Below are 16,928 nucleotides of genomic sequence, written 5' to 3'. Positions count from 1 at the left end.
CCCAGCCTGTGCCCTCTTGCAGTCTGGGACCCCTCAGGGGATGTCCAACTGCTGGTGGGGAGTGGGCCTAAGCCAGCAGGTGGACATCCCCCGAGGGTTCCTTAGCGCTGCCACGGAGGCGGGAGAGGCTCCCGCCACCACCGCTGCACTCACCAGCTGTGAGCCTGGCTTCCCCTGTGGGAGCTCCACTCAGCCAGAAGCCGGGCTTGCTGCTCCATAGCACTGCCTTGGAGGTGGGAGAGGCTCCCACCAACGCCGCTGCACTTGCCAGCCATAAGCCCGGCTTCTGGCTGAGCGGTGCTCCCTCTGTGGGAGCACACTGACCACCAGAGCACTTCTGCGTTGAGCATCTGCCCCTTGGTGGTCAGTGCACGTCATAGCGACTGCTTGTTCCACCGTTTGGTCGATTTGCATATTACCCTTTTATTATATAGGATTTTCTTGTGTGAGATAATGGTTTTGTGTCTCTTTAACAGAATGTAAAAAATGTCCTTATTTCTAGAAATGCATGCTGAATTATTTAAAGGTGAAGTATCATGATGTCTGATACTTCACTATAGAGAAAGCAAAATGTTAACAATAGTTAAATCTAAGTGGTGGGTACATAAGTGTTCATTGTAGTATTCTTGGGGGGAAAATTATTTCTTACAAGACTATTAGCTTCCAAATGGCAAGGACTGTATCCTCTTAGTTTTTTATCCCCAGCACCTAACACATATCCTGGTACAATAAATGTTTGTTGAGAGAACCAATAATAAAAAGAAGCCCATATTTTGAGATGCTGGGCTTGGGAGCTAAAAGAAATGGTGATTCTCTATACATTGCAGCCATCTTCTAAAATAATTAACAGATATCAAACCTCTTATACATTGCCTGGCACATATTAAGCACTCAGTAAATGTTAGTTCCCTTCTTTACTGCCATTCCTTTGCTCTGATACTCTTTAGAAAAATGACAGATTTCATTGAAATACAACAATAGCTTTGAAATTTCTCACATAATAGACAAAGCAAAAATGGTTAATAATTAGATTGAAACAGATTAAAATTTATTGAGTTAATCAGATTGAATGGACAGTCATTACAAAATACTAAAAGAAAAGCCCTAACCTGGCAGATGATAGACATGAAAAATAAGTCTGGGTCGAAACCGGTTTGGCTCAGTGGATAGGGAGTCGGTCTGCGGACTGAAAGGTCCCAGGTTCGATTCCGTTCAAGGGCATGTACATTGGTTGCGGGCACATCCCCGGTGGGGGGTGTGCAGGAGGCAGCCGGTCGATGTTTCTCTCTCATCGATGTTTCTGGCTCTCTGTCCCTCTCCCTTCCTCTCTGTAAAAAATCAATAAAATATATTTAAAAAAAGAAAAGAAAAGTAAGTCTGGAATAGTAACACTATTCCTATCTAATAAAGAGGGAATATGCTAATTGACCCTCATGCTGTCACAAAGATGGCACCCACAGCCAATAAGGAGGGAATATGCTAATTGACTTCCCTGCCCTCAAAGTTGGTGGTGCCCACAGCCAATAAGGAGGGAATATGCTAATTGAATTCCCCACCCTCAAAGATGGTGGTGCCCCCAGTCCCCTAAGCCCCCCAGGGGCAGCCGAGGTGCAGGCAAGCCTCAGCTGGCGGCTGCCCAGCCGCCTAGGGCTGCCTGAGGCTCAGGTAACCAGGACCAGCCAAGGTTTATGCTGCCAGCAGTGTCAGCAGCAGAGGTGTGATAGGGCGTCGTCTTCCCCTGATCGCTGGGTCGCCTCCTGCCCCTAAGGGCTCCCAGACTGTGAGAGGGAGCAGGCCGGGCTGAGGGACCCCCCCTTCAGTGCATGAATTTTCATGCACCGGGCCTCTAGTAATAGAAATAATAACAAAAACATCTAACTTTTTGAGCACTTTATGTGTTTTACCTCACTGAATCTTCAAATAATTCACTGTAGTTAGTACTATAATTATCCCCATGTTTAAATTTTTATTTATTGATTGATTCTAGAGATAGAAGAAGAGAGAGGGAAGGAGAGGGTGGGGGGAGAGAGAGACACACACATTGATTTGTTGTTCCACTTATTTATGCATTCATTGGTTGACTCCCGTTTGTCCCCTGAACAAGGATTGAACCTACAACCCTGGTGCATTGGGACAATGCTCCAACCAACTAAGTTACCTGGCCACGTTCTAATTATCCCCATTTTTTAAAAGTGAGGAAACGAAGTAATGGGGAAGTAGCCAAAGGTCACACAATAAATATGAGTTAGAGTTGGAATCTAAACAAACTGTAGAGCTCTTGCTCCTAACCATTTCTTTTTGTTCTTGCCCACTATCCTATTCCATGTGAGGGGCTTGGATTTGGGCCCAGCCACTCTACTCAAAGATATGTTAGGCATCCTTCTAGAAAAATTATTAGTGTTAGAGAGTCACTTAAAGTAAGCAGACTACACCAGGAAAAAAATGCTTACCTGCAGAACAAATGGGATTCTCTCCAGAAGTTTTGAACCTAAAAAGAGAGAGAGAGTATGTTGAATACAATTAGATACCCACTATATATTTGCAGTTATCAAAACTTGTATACTCCTCATTAAGGATAAGTCAATGCCAGATATTTCCTCCTTCCCTCCTTTCCACAAATATTATTAAGTACCTACTATGTGCCAGCCAATGTGCATAGGTCTTGAGGATACAAAAATACAAAGTAAATGTCTCTATCTATGGTCTAGTTGGGAGAGAGATACTGTATGTAAACAAATGTGAACCACAGGATAGTACTGATCCAGAACAAAAACATGTACAAGATTGGGTGGAACACAAAGGAAAGTGTGATCATTTCCACCAGGGAGGTGAAACTATTTGAGCTGAGCTCTAAAAATTAACTGTTTTGGATTATTTACCCTAACAGGTAAAGCATTCTAAGCAGAGGGATAAAGTGGTGTGTTTAGGGAACAGCAAGCAGCTGGATGTAAGTGGAATTTAAGCTGCAGAGAAGGGAACAGAGTGAAAGAGGTAATAGGGAGTCAGGTTATAAAGAACCTCGTATGTTGTGCTAAGGAGTTTGGTCTTTATTCTGTGTAGGCAGTGGGAAGCTCCTGGCAGAGTTTAAGCACAGGAGTGATATGATCAAGATTAAGATTTTTGGGGGGATCAATTGGGATAAAACTTTAGACAATAAAAAAAAAATGCATTAGAGGTAAAAAATAATTAAGTTTTGGAAAGTTAACCCTGGCAGTAGGTGAGAAATGAATGGGAAGAGGTGAGACTGAGGCAAGAGAACCAGTGAGGTGGTTCTTATAATAGCCTTGCATTATTAGAACATGTTCAGGGAAGATGGAGAGGAAGGGACAGCAATGAGAGCTAGACTGGATACAGAAGCCAGTGGATATGGAGGAGAATAAAATGGTTCTGTTTGGCCCTGGCCAGGTGGCCCAGTTGGCTGGAGTGTCATCCTGTACACCGAAAGGTTGCAGGTTTGATCTCTGGTCAGGACACAATGGGAGGCAACCCATCAATGTTTCTCTCTCACATCAATGTTCTTTCTGTCTCTCTCTCATGCTTCCTCTCTCTAAAATCAATAACAATAATAATAATAATAATAAATAAGTAAATAATTTACAATAGTTCTGTTTGGTTGACTAGGTAATTAGAGTATTTTAATTCAGTATCCTGCAAAGCTTTGACACTCAACTGTGGGACAAGTTAGAGACAAGCAGATCTGTGATTAAATGCTGATTCCACCATTTCCAAACTGTGACCTTAGGCAAGTTGTTTTGTGTCTCTGTAACACAGTTATTTCATCTCATGGGACTGAAAATGTATCTTAAACTCTCTGAGCCAGTTTCCTCTTTTTTATTTTAAATTTATTGATTTCACAGAGAGAGAAAGAGAGAAGGAAGGAAGGGAGGGGGGAGAGAGAGAGAGAGAAAAACATCAATGTCAGAGAGATACATTGATTGGCCGCCTCCTGCACACACCCCCACCTAGGCCTGGATCGGGCCTGTAGCCCAGATACATGCCCTTGATCGGGAATCAAACCCAGATCCTTCAGTCCTCAGGCTGATGCTCTCAACACTGAACAACACTGGCCAGAACCATTCATAGATTCGTGTATGTGCCCTGACTGGGGATTGAACCCAAAATATTGGCATATCTGGATGACACTAACCAACTGAGCTACCTGGCCAGGGCCAGATACCTCTTTTGTAAAATAACAATATTTATATATTTGTCCTGTAGTGTTTTTTGTTAATGAGAGAACATGTAAAATGCCTAGCATGGTGCCATAGTAAATGCATATTAAATAATTGACTGATTAATAGAAAAATAGATTAAGATGGAAAGGGAATAAGAGGAAAAGGCTTCAATCAATATAAGGGATTAAAGAAATCATCCAGGCTCATGTGGTCCAGGAAGATATTCAATTCATTGTTTTACATCATGTGGCTGCCACACATAAGACATTCAGTGGATATCTGATGAATAGAGAAATAAACTGCTAAATGCTCCTCATTATCATCCGGAGAAAAAACAATGGGGAGGTAGCATACTGTGTATACAGAAGAGTGAAAAAACAACTTGGGTTTGAATCCTAACTCCAACTCATATTAGCTAGGTCATCTTTGAGCAATTGATCTACCATTTTGAACCTCAGTTATTTATGCATAAAATTGTGGTAATATCACCTGTCTCACCAGATAATTATGAAGAACTATTAATTTATTAAACAAATATTTATTAAATGCCTACTATGTGTCAGACACCATTCTAGGCCCTTGGGATATAGCAATAAACAAAACTAGCAAGTCTTTATACATATGATGATTATATTCTAGTGGGCAGGGTGAGGAAGACAGATAATTTAAATAAATATACACATACATATATATAAAATGTGTCAGGTGGTGATACCTGCTTTGAAAAATAAAGCAAGGTAAGGGGATAGAGATTGATGGGAGGTGTAGTTAGGGAAGGCCTCCCTGATGAGATAAAGATAACATTTGGGCACAAACCTGAATAAAGTCAGAGGACAAACCATATGGCTATCTGAGGGGAGAATGTGCAAAGACCCTTAGGTGGGAGAGTGCTTAGGTCAAGGAATAGAAAGGGAGCCAGTGAGTAAGTAGTAGTATACAATGAGGGAACAGATTAGATAAAGACTTGTAAGCCATGGTAGGACTGTAGAACTTACCTTGACTAAGATGGGAAAGTCTGAGAGAGAAGTAACATGAGCTAACTTGATTTCAAAAGAATCACTCTGATTTTAGTGCGAAGGATAGAAGACAAAAGTGAAGGCAGTGAGACCACTTAGAAGGCAGCATAATTGTAGTTAAGAAGATAAGGAGCCGGTCCATAGTAGTTTAGCAAAACAGAAACCTGAAATTGGTTTAATTCTATATTTCAAAAGTTGAGCCAACAGGATTTGTTAAAGAATTGGATGTAGAGTGAGAGAAATAACAATGTCAAGGATCACTCCAAGGATTCTGACCTAAGCAACTAGATGAATGGAGTTAACCATTCACTGAGAATGGATAAAGAGCAAGATGGCAGGCCCTAGCTGGTTTGGCTCATTGGATAGAGCGTCAGCCTGCGGACTGAAGGGTCCCAGGTTCGATTCCAGTCAAGGGCACATGCCTAGGTTGTGGGCTCGACCTCCAGAAGGAGGCGTGCAGGAGGCAGCTGATGAATGATTCTCTATTTCCCTCTCCCTCTCTGAAATCAATTAAAAAAAAAAAAAAGGCAAGATGGCAGAGGTGTTCATGCTCAAGATGCTTAGTAGACATGCAAATGTAGATGATGAAAGAAAAATGCTGTGTGAACTACCTGGCAGAATGCAAATGTTAACTATATTTAACTATTGTTATTAATATCCTTACCTTAAGAGAGGAAAGGCTTTCTTAAAAATGATATCGTTCTTCAAACACAGCACCTACAGCAAAATAGCCATGTTAGGACAATCTTAAGCACTGATAAACTTCCAAGCATCTCTTCACAAAGAGGCTAGAACTCATAGCACACAAACCAAAAGGGCCCAAAGTCTCTTGTCAGGCAAAGAAGCTGTCCTATAGTTAATATTAAATATGTAGGCAAACCAAGGTCATCTTTTTTTTTCTTATTCCACCCCCTACAGAAAATGCTCAAAAAACAGAAGCCCCCCTTCCATGCTGTCCCCTGGGGGGCGCACTTTTTGTTTTTTAAAGAAAAAACCTTATTTCCCCTTTCTAATTTGATCTATTTTTCTAATATTGATCAACAACTATGATGCTTCTGCCAAGCACAAGCACCATGCAACAGACTTTCTTAACTTCTTCCCTAATTCTCAGAACACTTGAAAGCAATTTTACAGGTGAGGTAACTAAGGCCCACTGCAGTTATAGCCCAAGATATTATAGCTAATAAGTAGCTAAGAGGACTGTTTTACTGCAACGGCTATGCCTCTATTACAACACACGATTTCTCTCAATAGTAGCAATAGTGATACCAACAGCAACAAAACAGTAATGAAAGGAGGCAGGAGAAATGGGAGCTTTTCTCCCTGAGACTCCCCGCTCCCCAGTTATTTCAATCTCAGTCTGTCCTACCGGGCACCCACTCAAAAGATCACCAGTATAGCTTTACGAAGGGAGTATTTAACAAAGAGGAAGTCTTTTTATAAAGTAACTAGAAAATAAATATTAAATGTCCTTAAGGTACATAAAGATAAAATCCTATCCACTGTGGGTAACAATTTCAATTCCTTCAATATGTATTTGTTAAAAGCCTGTTATACAAAAACAAAGGAAAGTCTGAGAAACTGTCACAAAAAATAGGCGCCTAAGGAGACATGACAACTAAATGTAACATAATATCCTGGATGGGATTGTGGGGCAAACAAAGGACATCAGATTTTTTTAAAAGAAAGAATAATGAATAAAGTGTGGACTTTAATAATAATATATCAATGCTAGTTCATTAATTATGGAAAATGTGCCATACTAATTTAAAATAATAATAGGGAAAACTAGATGTGAGGTATATGGGAATTCTCTGTACAATCTTTGCAACTTTTCTGTAATTCTAAAACTATTATAAAATAAAGTTTATTTTTAAAAAGACTATTATCAAATAAATAAACAAAAAGACTATTATGTGCCAAATACTGTACTGTGCTGAATATTAAAGGGAATATAAAACAAAATGTGCCCGGCTGGCATGGCTCAGTGGTTGAGCATCGACCTATGAACCAGGAGGTCACGATTCGATTCCTGGTCAAGGTATATGCCTGGGTTGTGGGCTGGATTCCCAGTGTGAGGCATGCAGGAGGCAGCCGATCAATGATTCCCTTATCGTTGATGTTTCTATCTCTCTCTCCCTCTCCCTTTCTCTGTGAAATCAATAAAAAAATATATTTAAAAAATAAAAACAAAATGTAACAACATGGATAAACTTTGAAAATATTATGCTAAGTGACAGAAATCAGTCACAAAGGCCAAATATTGTATGACTACATTTATATAAAACTAGAGGCCCGGTGCACGAAATTCGTGCACGGGGGGGGTGTCCTTCAGTCCGGCCTGCAATGCCAGCGTCCCGAGCCCCGGCCTCTGGCCAGAGGCCCCTCCCTCCCTCCGCATGGCCAGGGCTCAGGACACTGGGCTCACATTGCCAGGGTGACGCCGCCAGCGTCCCGCCCCAGCCACTATGGGCACTTCCAGCTTTGTGGCTGAGTGATGGTTAATTTGCATATTACCCTTTTATTAGATAGGATACTGGGAATAGGCAAATCTATAGTGAAAGTGGATTAGTGGTTGACTAGGGCTGAGGATCTGAAGAGCTAGGAATGACCGCCAAGGTATATGGGTTTTTTTTTCGATGATGAAAATGTTCTAAAATTGATTGTAGTGATGGTTGCACAACTCTGAATATATTAAAAGCCATTGAATTGCACATTTTAAATAGGTGAATTGTATAGTACTTGAATTATATATCAATAAAGCTGTTAAAATATGTAAGCACAGCCCTGGCAGGTGTGGCTCGGTTGGTGAAGTGTCATCTGGTACACCATAAGGTCAGGGTACAAGGTTGCAGGTTCAGTCACCCAATCCTGGCATGTGTGGAAGGCAACTGATGGATGTTTTACTCTCACATCTATGTTTCTCTCTCTCTCTCTCTCTCTCTCTCTCTCTCTCCCTTCCTTTCTCTAAATTCAATTTTAAAAAGTTGGGCAAGAAATGTAAGCACAATCCCTATCCCATAGTTTAAATGGCTGGGGATATGGTATACATTTCTATCAAACAGCTAAGCAATAGTATAAGCATTATATGATTAAGTCACACTAAGTCGTATGAACAAGCACTTCTGGCAGGAAATCCAGGCAGAGATGGCCAGAAGAAATTCTTAGCTTTTGGGTTATTAAAGACATTGCTGAGAATTTGCTCAAAGACATGAGCCTTCTTCCCAGACAAAAACATATAGGCATGAATATACATACCACTTCAAAGGATTGACTAAAACTCTTAACATCCCCCATAGATCAGTATGCTAAACCAAGAGATCCTTAGGGGCAAGGGTAATGTACTGTCATATTCCTCTTAGGCATATTGTAGACATTCAATCAAGGTTTGTTTTGGTGAATAAATAAATGGTTAGAAAGAAGTGATAAGCAATGCTACCACCTATTGAATGCCTCTTGTGTGTCTAAATCATAATTCCCTTATAAGTATTATTATCCCATTTTTGCAGTTGAGGAGACTTGAGATTAAGTAATTTACCCAAAGCCAAACAACTACTATCAAAACTAGCATAGGATCTTAGGTTTCTCTGATTCAAAGAAAATAATTTTCTATTTTACACCCTCTCTCACATAAATGAAATAAATGTTTTGGTGCTTAGGAAATGTTCAAATTTAGGAAAAGTCTCCCAGAGTATGTGAGGTCATGATGAATAGAACAAATAGGAAGGAAGAACAAAGTACATAGACAATCCTAAAAATCACAATTAAATCAGATACTAAAAGACTTTGTAAAGTATGTGTGCAAAATGCTTAACCTAACATAAAAGACAGAGAGTAGGCAACTGTGAGGCCCAGGAAACAGGACGCCAGCTGGCTCCCCCACCTCTAGCCACCATATTGTGGCCCTTAAGAAGGAAAATAACTGCAAAGGACTACTCATGGTTAACTGGGCACAGCAGCCATTAGGGACAGAGGCCTCTGATGCACTCTGCATCTCAGGGGAAAGGTACAGACTGAGTTACCAACCTCCTGCACTGTGTTCAGAGTCAACCATTATAAAGGAGTTCCTAGTAACTGTATTTTGACCAATGGGCTGAGACCTGCCTCATCCAATCAGAACTGCTCAACCACATCCTCATTTGCATACTTACTGACCAATTAGAGCAACTCCATAATGACCAATTAGAATATGGGATTCTGACCAATCAGAGCAGTGCTAATTGAACCAATCAGAATGTGCAAATTTGGATTCCTCATTTGCATAAAAATGGACCTATCAGGGATCAGGGCAGGGACTTTATATAAAGGGGCCTCCCCTTTGTCTTCATGGAGTGAACTTTCAGTTTCCACCAGAGGCTGTGTTTCCCGGGTTTGCAAGCTGTTCATATGAGTCAAGTTTCTGCCCCTTCACCCCATCCTAAACTGGGGGCTCCTGTTGGGGTTGGATTGGTGGCAGCAACCTTTTGTCAACAGTACCTTGGCTAGTGCTGCCCTCTGAAGTTATACCAAATGACTCTAAGGTTCCTCCAGTCCCAAGATCTGTCAACCATCATCACAAGCAGAACAGAAATCCAGTGAACAGAATATATTCTTAAATGGGTCACTTCATACAGAGGAAGCATTGGATGGGAAGGAAGATCTAGATGAGACTGATTTTTCCTCACTTTAATTGTTCAGAGTCACTACAATAGCAAAGGATGTAATTATCTAAAAGCCAGGCTTAAAGGCTGACAACTTTCTGGAAGACATTCAAACTGTGGTGTGAATGCTACTTCCTTTCAGCTCTGGGAAATGTGCTCCTCTCCCTGCAATGCTCAGCATTATTTATCAGGACCAAAGTAATCTATTTTGGGACTGCATCCACAAATACCCCCTCCTCCCAGTCAGCAAATGAAGAGCAGCTCCAGCTCTGGAGCAAATGGAAGAAGAGGGCAGTCATGCTAGTGAATGAATGAATGAGGACACAGCTGCCACAATGGAATATAAAAATACTTGTCCCAGGAGCTTGGGAGCCAAGAACTGGAAAGATTTCACAGCTACCAAAAAAGCAAAGTCAGGGGGAAAAACCTTATAGTTCACTAGAGGCCCAGTCCACGAATTTTCGTGCACTCAGCAGGGGCGGGAGGGGGGGTCCCTCAGCCCAGCCTGCACTCTCTTGCAGTCCGGGAGCCCTCAGGGGCCTAAGCCGCAGTCTGGCCTCCCTCTGCGAGAGGCGACTGGCGGGCCAATCAGGGGACAGCACCGGCTGGTGAGCAGCCAGCCCTGCCCCCCTATCACCCTTTCGCGGTCACCGCCGCCAGTCGCCGCTGCCGCGCCCCCCCCCCCCCATCGCCATCCCCTCCCTCTGCCTGCTGGCACCCGCCTTGGCTGGCCTGGCACCACTTCACTCGCCGGCCCCGCCCCACCCACCCCCGCCAACCGGTCGTTCCGCAGTTCGGTTGTTTTGCATATTAGGCTTTTATTCTATAGGACTAGAGGCCCAGTGCACGAAATGCGTGAATGGGTGGGAGGTCCCTCAGCCCAGCCTGCACCCTCTCCAATCTGGGACCACTCGGGGAACGTCTGACTGCCGGTTTAGGTCCGATACTGCACATCCCTCTCACAATCCGGGACCACTGGCTCCTAACTGCTCACCTGCCTGCCTGCCTGATCACCCCTAACCACTCTGCCTGCCTGCCTGATCCCCCTAACTGCTCTCCCCTACCAGCCTGATCGCCCTAACTGCTCTCCCCTGCCAGCCTGATCACCCCTAACCGCCTCTGCCTCGGCCCGCCAACGTGGCTTTGTCTGGAAGGACGTCTGGAAGGTTGTCTGGAAGATGTCCAATGTAATTAGCATATTACCCTTTTATTAGTATAGATGGGCAGCCTTAGACACCAGAGCCCCAGGGTGGGTGGTGCCAGCAGTGGGTCAGGGGCCCATGAGGAAACAACTGAGAGGTGTTTTATGAAGATTAACAGAATATATTTGTATATTAACAAATATTATTTAAAAGAGCATTTTTACTACTACTTATTGAATACATCCTTTGTGCTAAGCACTTTACACATATTATTTCAATTAATCTTTATACCAAAGATAGAGTCATTATTGAGATAATTGTCTGTTTTATAATGTGTTTTTATTAGCTATGGTTCCTCTTAGCTATGGAACCATAGCTTATCAGTGCTGTAGTAGAAAATACAGAGGCTTAGGTTCCATAGCTCAAAGTTATAAACTTGGTCAGAGGTGCCAAGAATTCAACCCCAAGTCTGACTGAATCCAAAGCCCATGATTGACATTTTGCCACTTACCTCTTGAAAGAGTAATACCAATTCATATTAGTGAAATTAATATGCTAATAATAGCCTAAATAATCCTATTTGTTAAGCACCTGCTATATGCCAAACATCATTTCCTTTATTGCTCACAACGATTCTGTGAGATAGATATTTCTATTCCGTTTTACTGTGAGGATACCAAAGCTCAGAAAGGTGAATTAATATGCCCAATGCACATAGCTAGTAGATGTGTTCTAGCAGACCTTTTTCTAAGTTCTTTCAAAACTGTTTTTGTTTATAGTTTTCCTCTAGCCTTTCTCATCTGATGTTGAGGTTGTTACATGGCTATGACTTAAAGAATGACAGACTATCAAAGTCGGTCTTTGCACTGAGTCTTTATGGCAGTTAGGGGCACAGGTTATAAATTCACAAAGACCTGGGTTTGAATATTAGCACTTCCATTTTACTAGCTGTATAGGCAAGGCACTTAAGGAATTCATGGCCTCAGATACTGTATGATTTCATTTATATGAAATGACCAGAACAGACAAACCCATAGAGACAGAAAGTAGATTAGTGGTTACCAGGGGTTTGCCAGGGCTACTGGGGAATGATAAGTGACTTGTTATGAGTACAGGGTTTCTTTTTTGGAGTGATGAAAATATTCTGGAACTAGATAGTGGTGATAGCTGCACAGTTTTGTGAATATGCTAAAAACCACTTAGTTGTCCACTTTTAAAGGGTGAATATTATGATATGTGAATTATATCTCAGTATTTTAAAAAAAAGAAATAGCTGGCCTCACATCATAACTGCTAGACGGACCAATTCCCTAACGTCCTCCAGGACTAAATTCAGTTTCAAAATACCTGTGGTCATCTCCTGAACTGTAAGCCCACTCCCCTACTATCTCCCCAACTCTCATCCCCGTACTTCTCTGCACATTCTCCCTTGATCCAAGCCCCACTGCTTCTCTCCCAATTTCCTTGGGCCCTCTGAAATTCCCAGTGTGTTCTCATTTCAAGGTTTTTGCACATGCTCTCTATCATAAAAAAAAAAAAAATGTTCTATCATTCTTTAAGTCATAGTCATGTAACAACCTCAAGAATACTTTCCTGACGGTGCAGACTTGCTTGGATCCTGCTGTTACACATCCATACAACACCCAGAATCTTTCTTTTGTGGCATTTATCACACAAAGTTACATATTTAATTCATCTGCCTCTTTCATGGAATACAAGTTCCATGAAAACAGGAAAAGCTACATCCCAGCAACTAGCACATTTTCTACACATAGCAAGTGCTCAATAAACATTTTTAAAAATATTTTTTAATTGATTTCAGAGAGAGAGAGGAAGAGAGACAGAAACATCCATGATGAAAATCATTGATCAGCTGTCTCCTGCATGGCCCCAAACCGGGCATCAAGCCTGCAACCTGGCTGGGAATCGAACTGTGATCTCCTGGTTCATAGGTCGACGCTCAGCCACTGAGCTACACCAGCTGGGCTCAATAAATATTTACTGGTCGAATTAATAAATGCCTCCAAACCTTACTTCTATATCTCTAAAGAGGTTATAAAAATATTTACCTCATAGAATTGTTTATATGATTAAATTAGATAATATATAAAAAGGGCTTAGCAAGTGCAAGGCACATTGTTAATAGTAGAATAAGTAGCATTGATGATAGCGGTGGTGATTGTTCAGCTCCTCATTTACTAAACAATATATATCTTAGTGTGTGACGGGTGCTGAAGATAAAACCATGCACAAAATAGAAAAATGTCCCTGTTCTCCACTTACACTCTAGTAGTGACCAGGATATAGTGAACTTCTTGACAATTTTCCAGGGATTTTGGACCCCCTGCCCTTCTAGGCACTGTACATTTGTTTCCTATTTCCTATCTTCTTATGTCCTCCTAATTCATGTCTGTTGATTTGTCACTTATTCATATGAACTCTGCTCCATGTTAGCCCTCAATGGTTTCACTTGAACTATGAGATCTGTACCCATAGTTGAGTTGCTCTTTCTGGGCTGTCATCTTGATCAATCAATATGTATTCTGGGTTTGATGAAAATCAGCATTAGTGTCTTAGTCAGATTCACCCTGTTCTACTACTTTTTTAAAATGTTTTTTATGTCAGAGAGAGAGGAAGGGAGAGAGCGATAGAAACATCTATCTCTATTGGTGTTTATTAATTTCAGAGAGAGAAGGGAAAGAGAGATAGAAACATCGATCGGCTGCCTCCTGCACGCTCGTACCGGGGACTGAGCCAGCAACCTGGGCATGTGCCCTGACTGGGAATGGAACTGGCAACCTCTTGATTCATAGGTCGATGCTAAACCACTGAGCAACACAGGCCAGGCCTGTACTACTTCTACTGACCCAAGGAGGTATATGATTCCATCCAGTATTATTCCAGTAAAGCTAGGCTTCTCACTCATCTAAAATTTGAGATTATTATAAGCTAAAAATGTCTTAGAGTCCCAAAGAAAGATAATTGAGCTAGGAGTTTGAAGTACTATTCTTAGCTCTGCCAAGTAGATACCATGTAATGTCAACATTTATTCAATCACTTATTCATTCAATATTTATCAGGTACCTACTATAGATGAGTACATACAGACATGAAGAAAATACAGTTGCCTACCTTTAAATATTTCTAGTGAGGATGACGGATGTACAAATTATTTATTACATTGCAATGTGAGATCAGTATGATGGACTGTATAGGTCACAAAAAAGGAAGGATTGACAACTGGGAAGGTTGTTTCATTCTTCATTTCACAGATTAGGAAAACCAAGATTAGTATCAAAGTAAGGAGATGTGAAATACTCAGAAAAGGAAAGGCAGTGGGGTCTTAGAGAGGTAAAATCTAGGCTGTTGTCTCAGTACTACCACTTAAGAGGCTATTGTCCTATAGCAAGGAGTTCATTCATTCAAGCATTCAGGAAAACAGTTGAGAACCTATTATGTACCAGGCAGTGCTAGTAGCGTCCATATCCTCATCTTGTACCTGCTAGGATCATCTTAAAATATTATGAAGATCAAATTAAATTATGCAGATGAAGCCATTTATTAATTATAGAATAATGTCAACATTCCTATTTGTATAGTCCTTCATACCTTACAAAGTAGTCTTACATTATCTTCTATAATCTCTTAGATTATAAACAACAATTTCATATAGTGGGCATCACGATACGCATTTTACAGATGTGAAACTGAAGCAGAGAGAGGTCAAATAACCTGCCTAAGGTCATACAACTAGCAAGAGAGAGAACCCCATTGGTTTTCTCTGTAACTGTAAAGTATTAACTAACACTCCCAGACAGGCTGAGACAAGGATGGTCATAAGACTGCACATGATTAGGTGTCAAAACATAATACCAGTTAGGAGTTCAGAAAATAAACAGGCGCGTTAGCTGGAGTAATCAGAAACATTTTGTGGAAAAGATGAGGTGAACTGGGCCTGAAGGATGGAGCATTTGGATAGGTGGTGAGGGCACTTCAAATGAGAAGGCTCCACAAGATCAAGGATCAGGAATTAAGCATTTGGCAAATAAAGGACAAAGCAGCGGGCAGATGAAATAGTCTACGAAGGGGTCTAGAAGGGGCAGTGGCATCAGACTATATGCCCTTAAGTGATGGCCTAAGGACAGATTTCCATGGGCTCCCCTGGAGTACAGAATGGTCAAAAACATATTCCTTGAAAAATGATCCCTCCCTTTCAGCATTCCTCAGAATCAAGGCAAACAGAGAAGGTGCATGGAGTCACCAATCTATCTGACTGTCTTTAACTAAAGAAGTTTGAAACTTTCTGATTTTTTTCTATTCTCCTTTTACTAGATCTGGCCCAATTCTCACAATTTGGCTAAAGTGAACAAACAGCGAGTTATTTCACACAGAATGAAGTGAGGCTTGGGCCCTTAAGGAAACAAAGCTAGAGAAATTCAGGGGCTGCCCCAAGATAATTACTAGTAGATCCATGAGCAGCAATGAACATGCTAATCTGTGCATCATGGAACTATAGTCTCCACAATTAATACCTAAAATAAAATTTTGACATAAATTACTGAAAAATAAGTTATTATTCTGAGAAGCATGATACAACTGAAAGAGCACAACTGAAATCTGTTCGACCTGTTAAGAGGACAAGGGAAGGCCAAGGAATGCCTTTATAGTGGTTCTTATGGTTTTACTGCAGTCACTTAAGGTTTCATAAGTAAACATGTATTTTATTACCACCCTTCCCTTACCGCCAAGTGGCCTCACATCCCAATCAGTTCAACAAGTAAAAAACAGTATTCTTAGAAAAAATTCTGGAACTTGATGAGTTAATACAAAAATAAAATGACCTGCTCTAAGTCATACTGGGACCTATCCTGGTGTGGTGACTCCCATGGAGGGGACCTTCTCTTTTCAGGCCACTGGGCGGCGAGGGTAGAATTGCGTGGCGCGCAGAACCGTGCGGCCGAGGGCACCCGGAGTGGAGAGGAGGGAGCGCAACGCTTTGATTACAAGGCGCCGCATGTGCTGCCGGGAAGAGCCTCGTTTTCGCCATTTTCTATACCCGGATGTCTGCAGAGGCGGTGATCGTCCGGGCCACCTCCCAGCCCTGCTCTCCCCCCCACCTCCCCCGCGCTCGGCGTGCGTGGAACCCACGTTACCTTCCTCAGAGTTCCGTTCATCCTTTGCTGCTGCGGCCTGTTATTGTGCAAAATGAAAATCAACCCAAGCAGCCGCAGTCCCCGGGCGGCTCACAACACTGACGGGCTGGCCTTGATCGGGTCCCGTAACAATATCCGACCGAGACTCACTCAATTCCCGCAGCACCTTGGTTCCGGCAGCTTCTGAGACTTGATGTCCAGAAATCCTCTGCAGACTCCGCCCTCGCTACAGCTCAAGTATCACCTTCACTGCTTTCTCCACGCAGAATTAATTGCTATCTCTTGTCGCCCAGATATGTGGCACACAATTCTGCTGTTTTGTCTACCATACTATATGTTGCTTCTGCCTCTTTCCCATATTTGATTCTGAGTTCCTCAAGGACTGAGATCCTGTCTGATTAATTCATTCAGGCGCCTAGCACAGGACATGGAGAGCAGACTTCTAACCTCTGTTTCAAAGCTTATTAATCCTCCCCGCCCAAAAATAAATAAATAAATAAATAAATAAATAAATAAATAAATAAAATAAAAGCTGATTAATCATAAGTAAGCTTTTCTGACATTCACTTGCCTTGTAGCCCTGAAAGGATACCTCAGTTAGTTAGAGCAATGTGCCAATATGCCAAGATTGCTGGTTCGATCCCCGTCAGGACATGTACAACAATCAACCAGTGAATGCATAAATAAGTGGAAAAACAAATCAATGTTTCTTTCTCCCTCTCTCTAAAAAATAATAATAGTTGATAATAACTATTCTTTAGAGTGACCACTATGGGCAATGCATTATGCTAGGTACTTAACT

The 16,928-nt window shown here is 41.7% G+C and overlaps 1 protein-coding gene across 1 annotated transcript in view; it reads right to left on the bottom strand.

Annotated features, from left to right (window-relative positions):
* MRPL48 (mitochondrial ribosomal protein L48) overlaps positions 1-16,280 on the bottom strand; it is a 51,225-nt gene extending 34,945 nt beyond the window's left edge. The window contains exons 1-3 of the mRNA XM_079787274.1: positions 16,127-16,280; positions 5,856-5,908; positions 2,451-2,488 (exon numbers count right to left, since the gene is read on the bottom strand). Of these exons, the coding sequence (XP_079643400.1) occupies positions 2,451-2,488; positions 5,856-5,908; positions 16,127-16,147 (112 nt within the window). The 5' untranslated portion in view covers positions 16,148-16,280. The remainder of the gene's footprint in view (positions 1-2,450; positions 2,489-5,855; positions 5,909-16,126) is intronic.
* Positions 16,281-16,928: the final 648 nt, after the last annotated feature.

Source organism: Cnephaeus nilssonii (genome assembly GCF_951640355.1).
Source record: "Cnephaeus nilssonii genome assembly, chromosome: 13".
In the NCBI taxonomy this organism is placed as follows: domain Eukaryota; kingdom Metazoa; phylum Chordata; class Mammalia; order Chiroptera; family Vespertilionidae; genus Cnephaeus; species Cnephaeus nilssonii.
The sequence above is the reverse complement of the archived record's forward strand: the minus strand, read 5'-3'. Positions and strand labels throughout refer to the sequence as shown.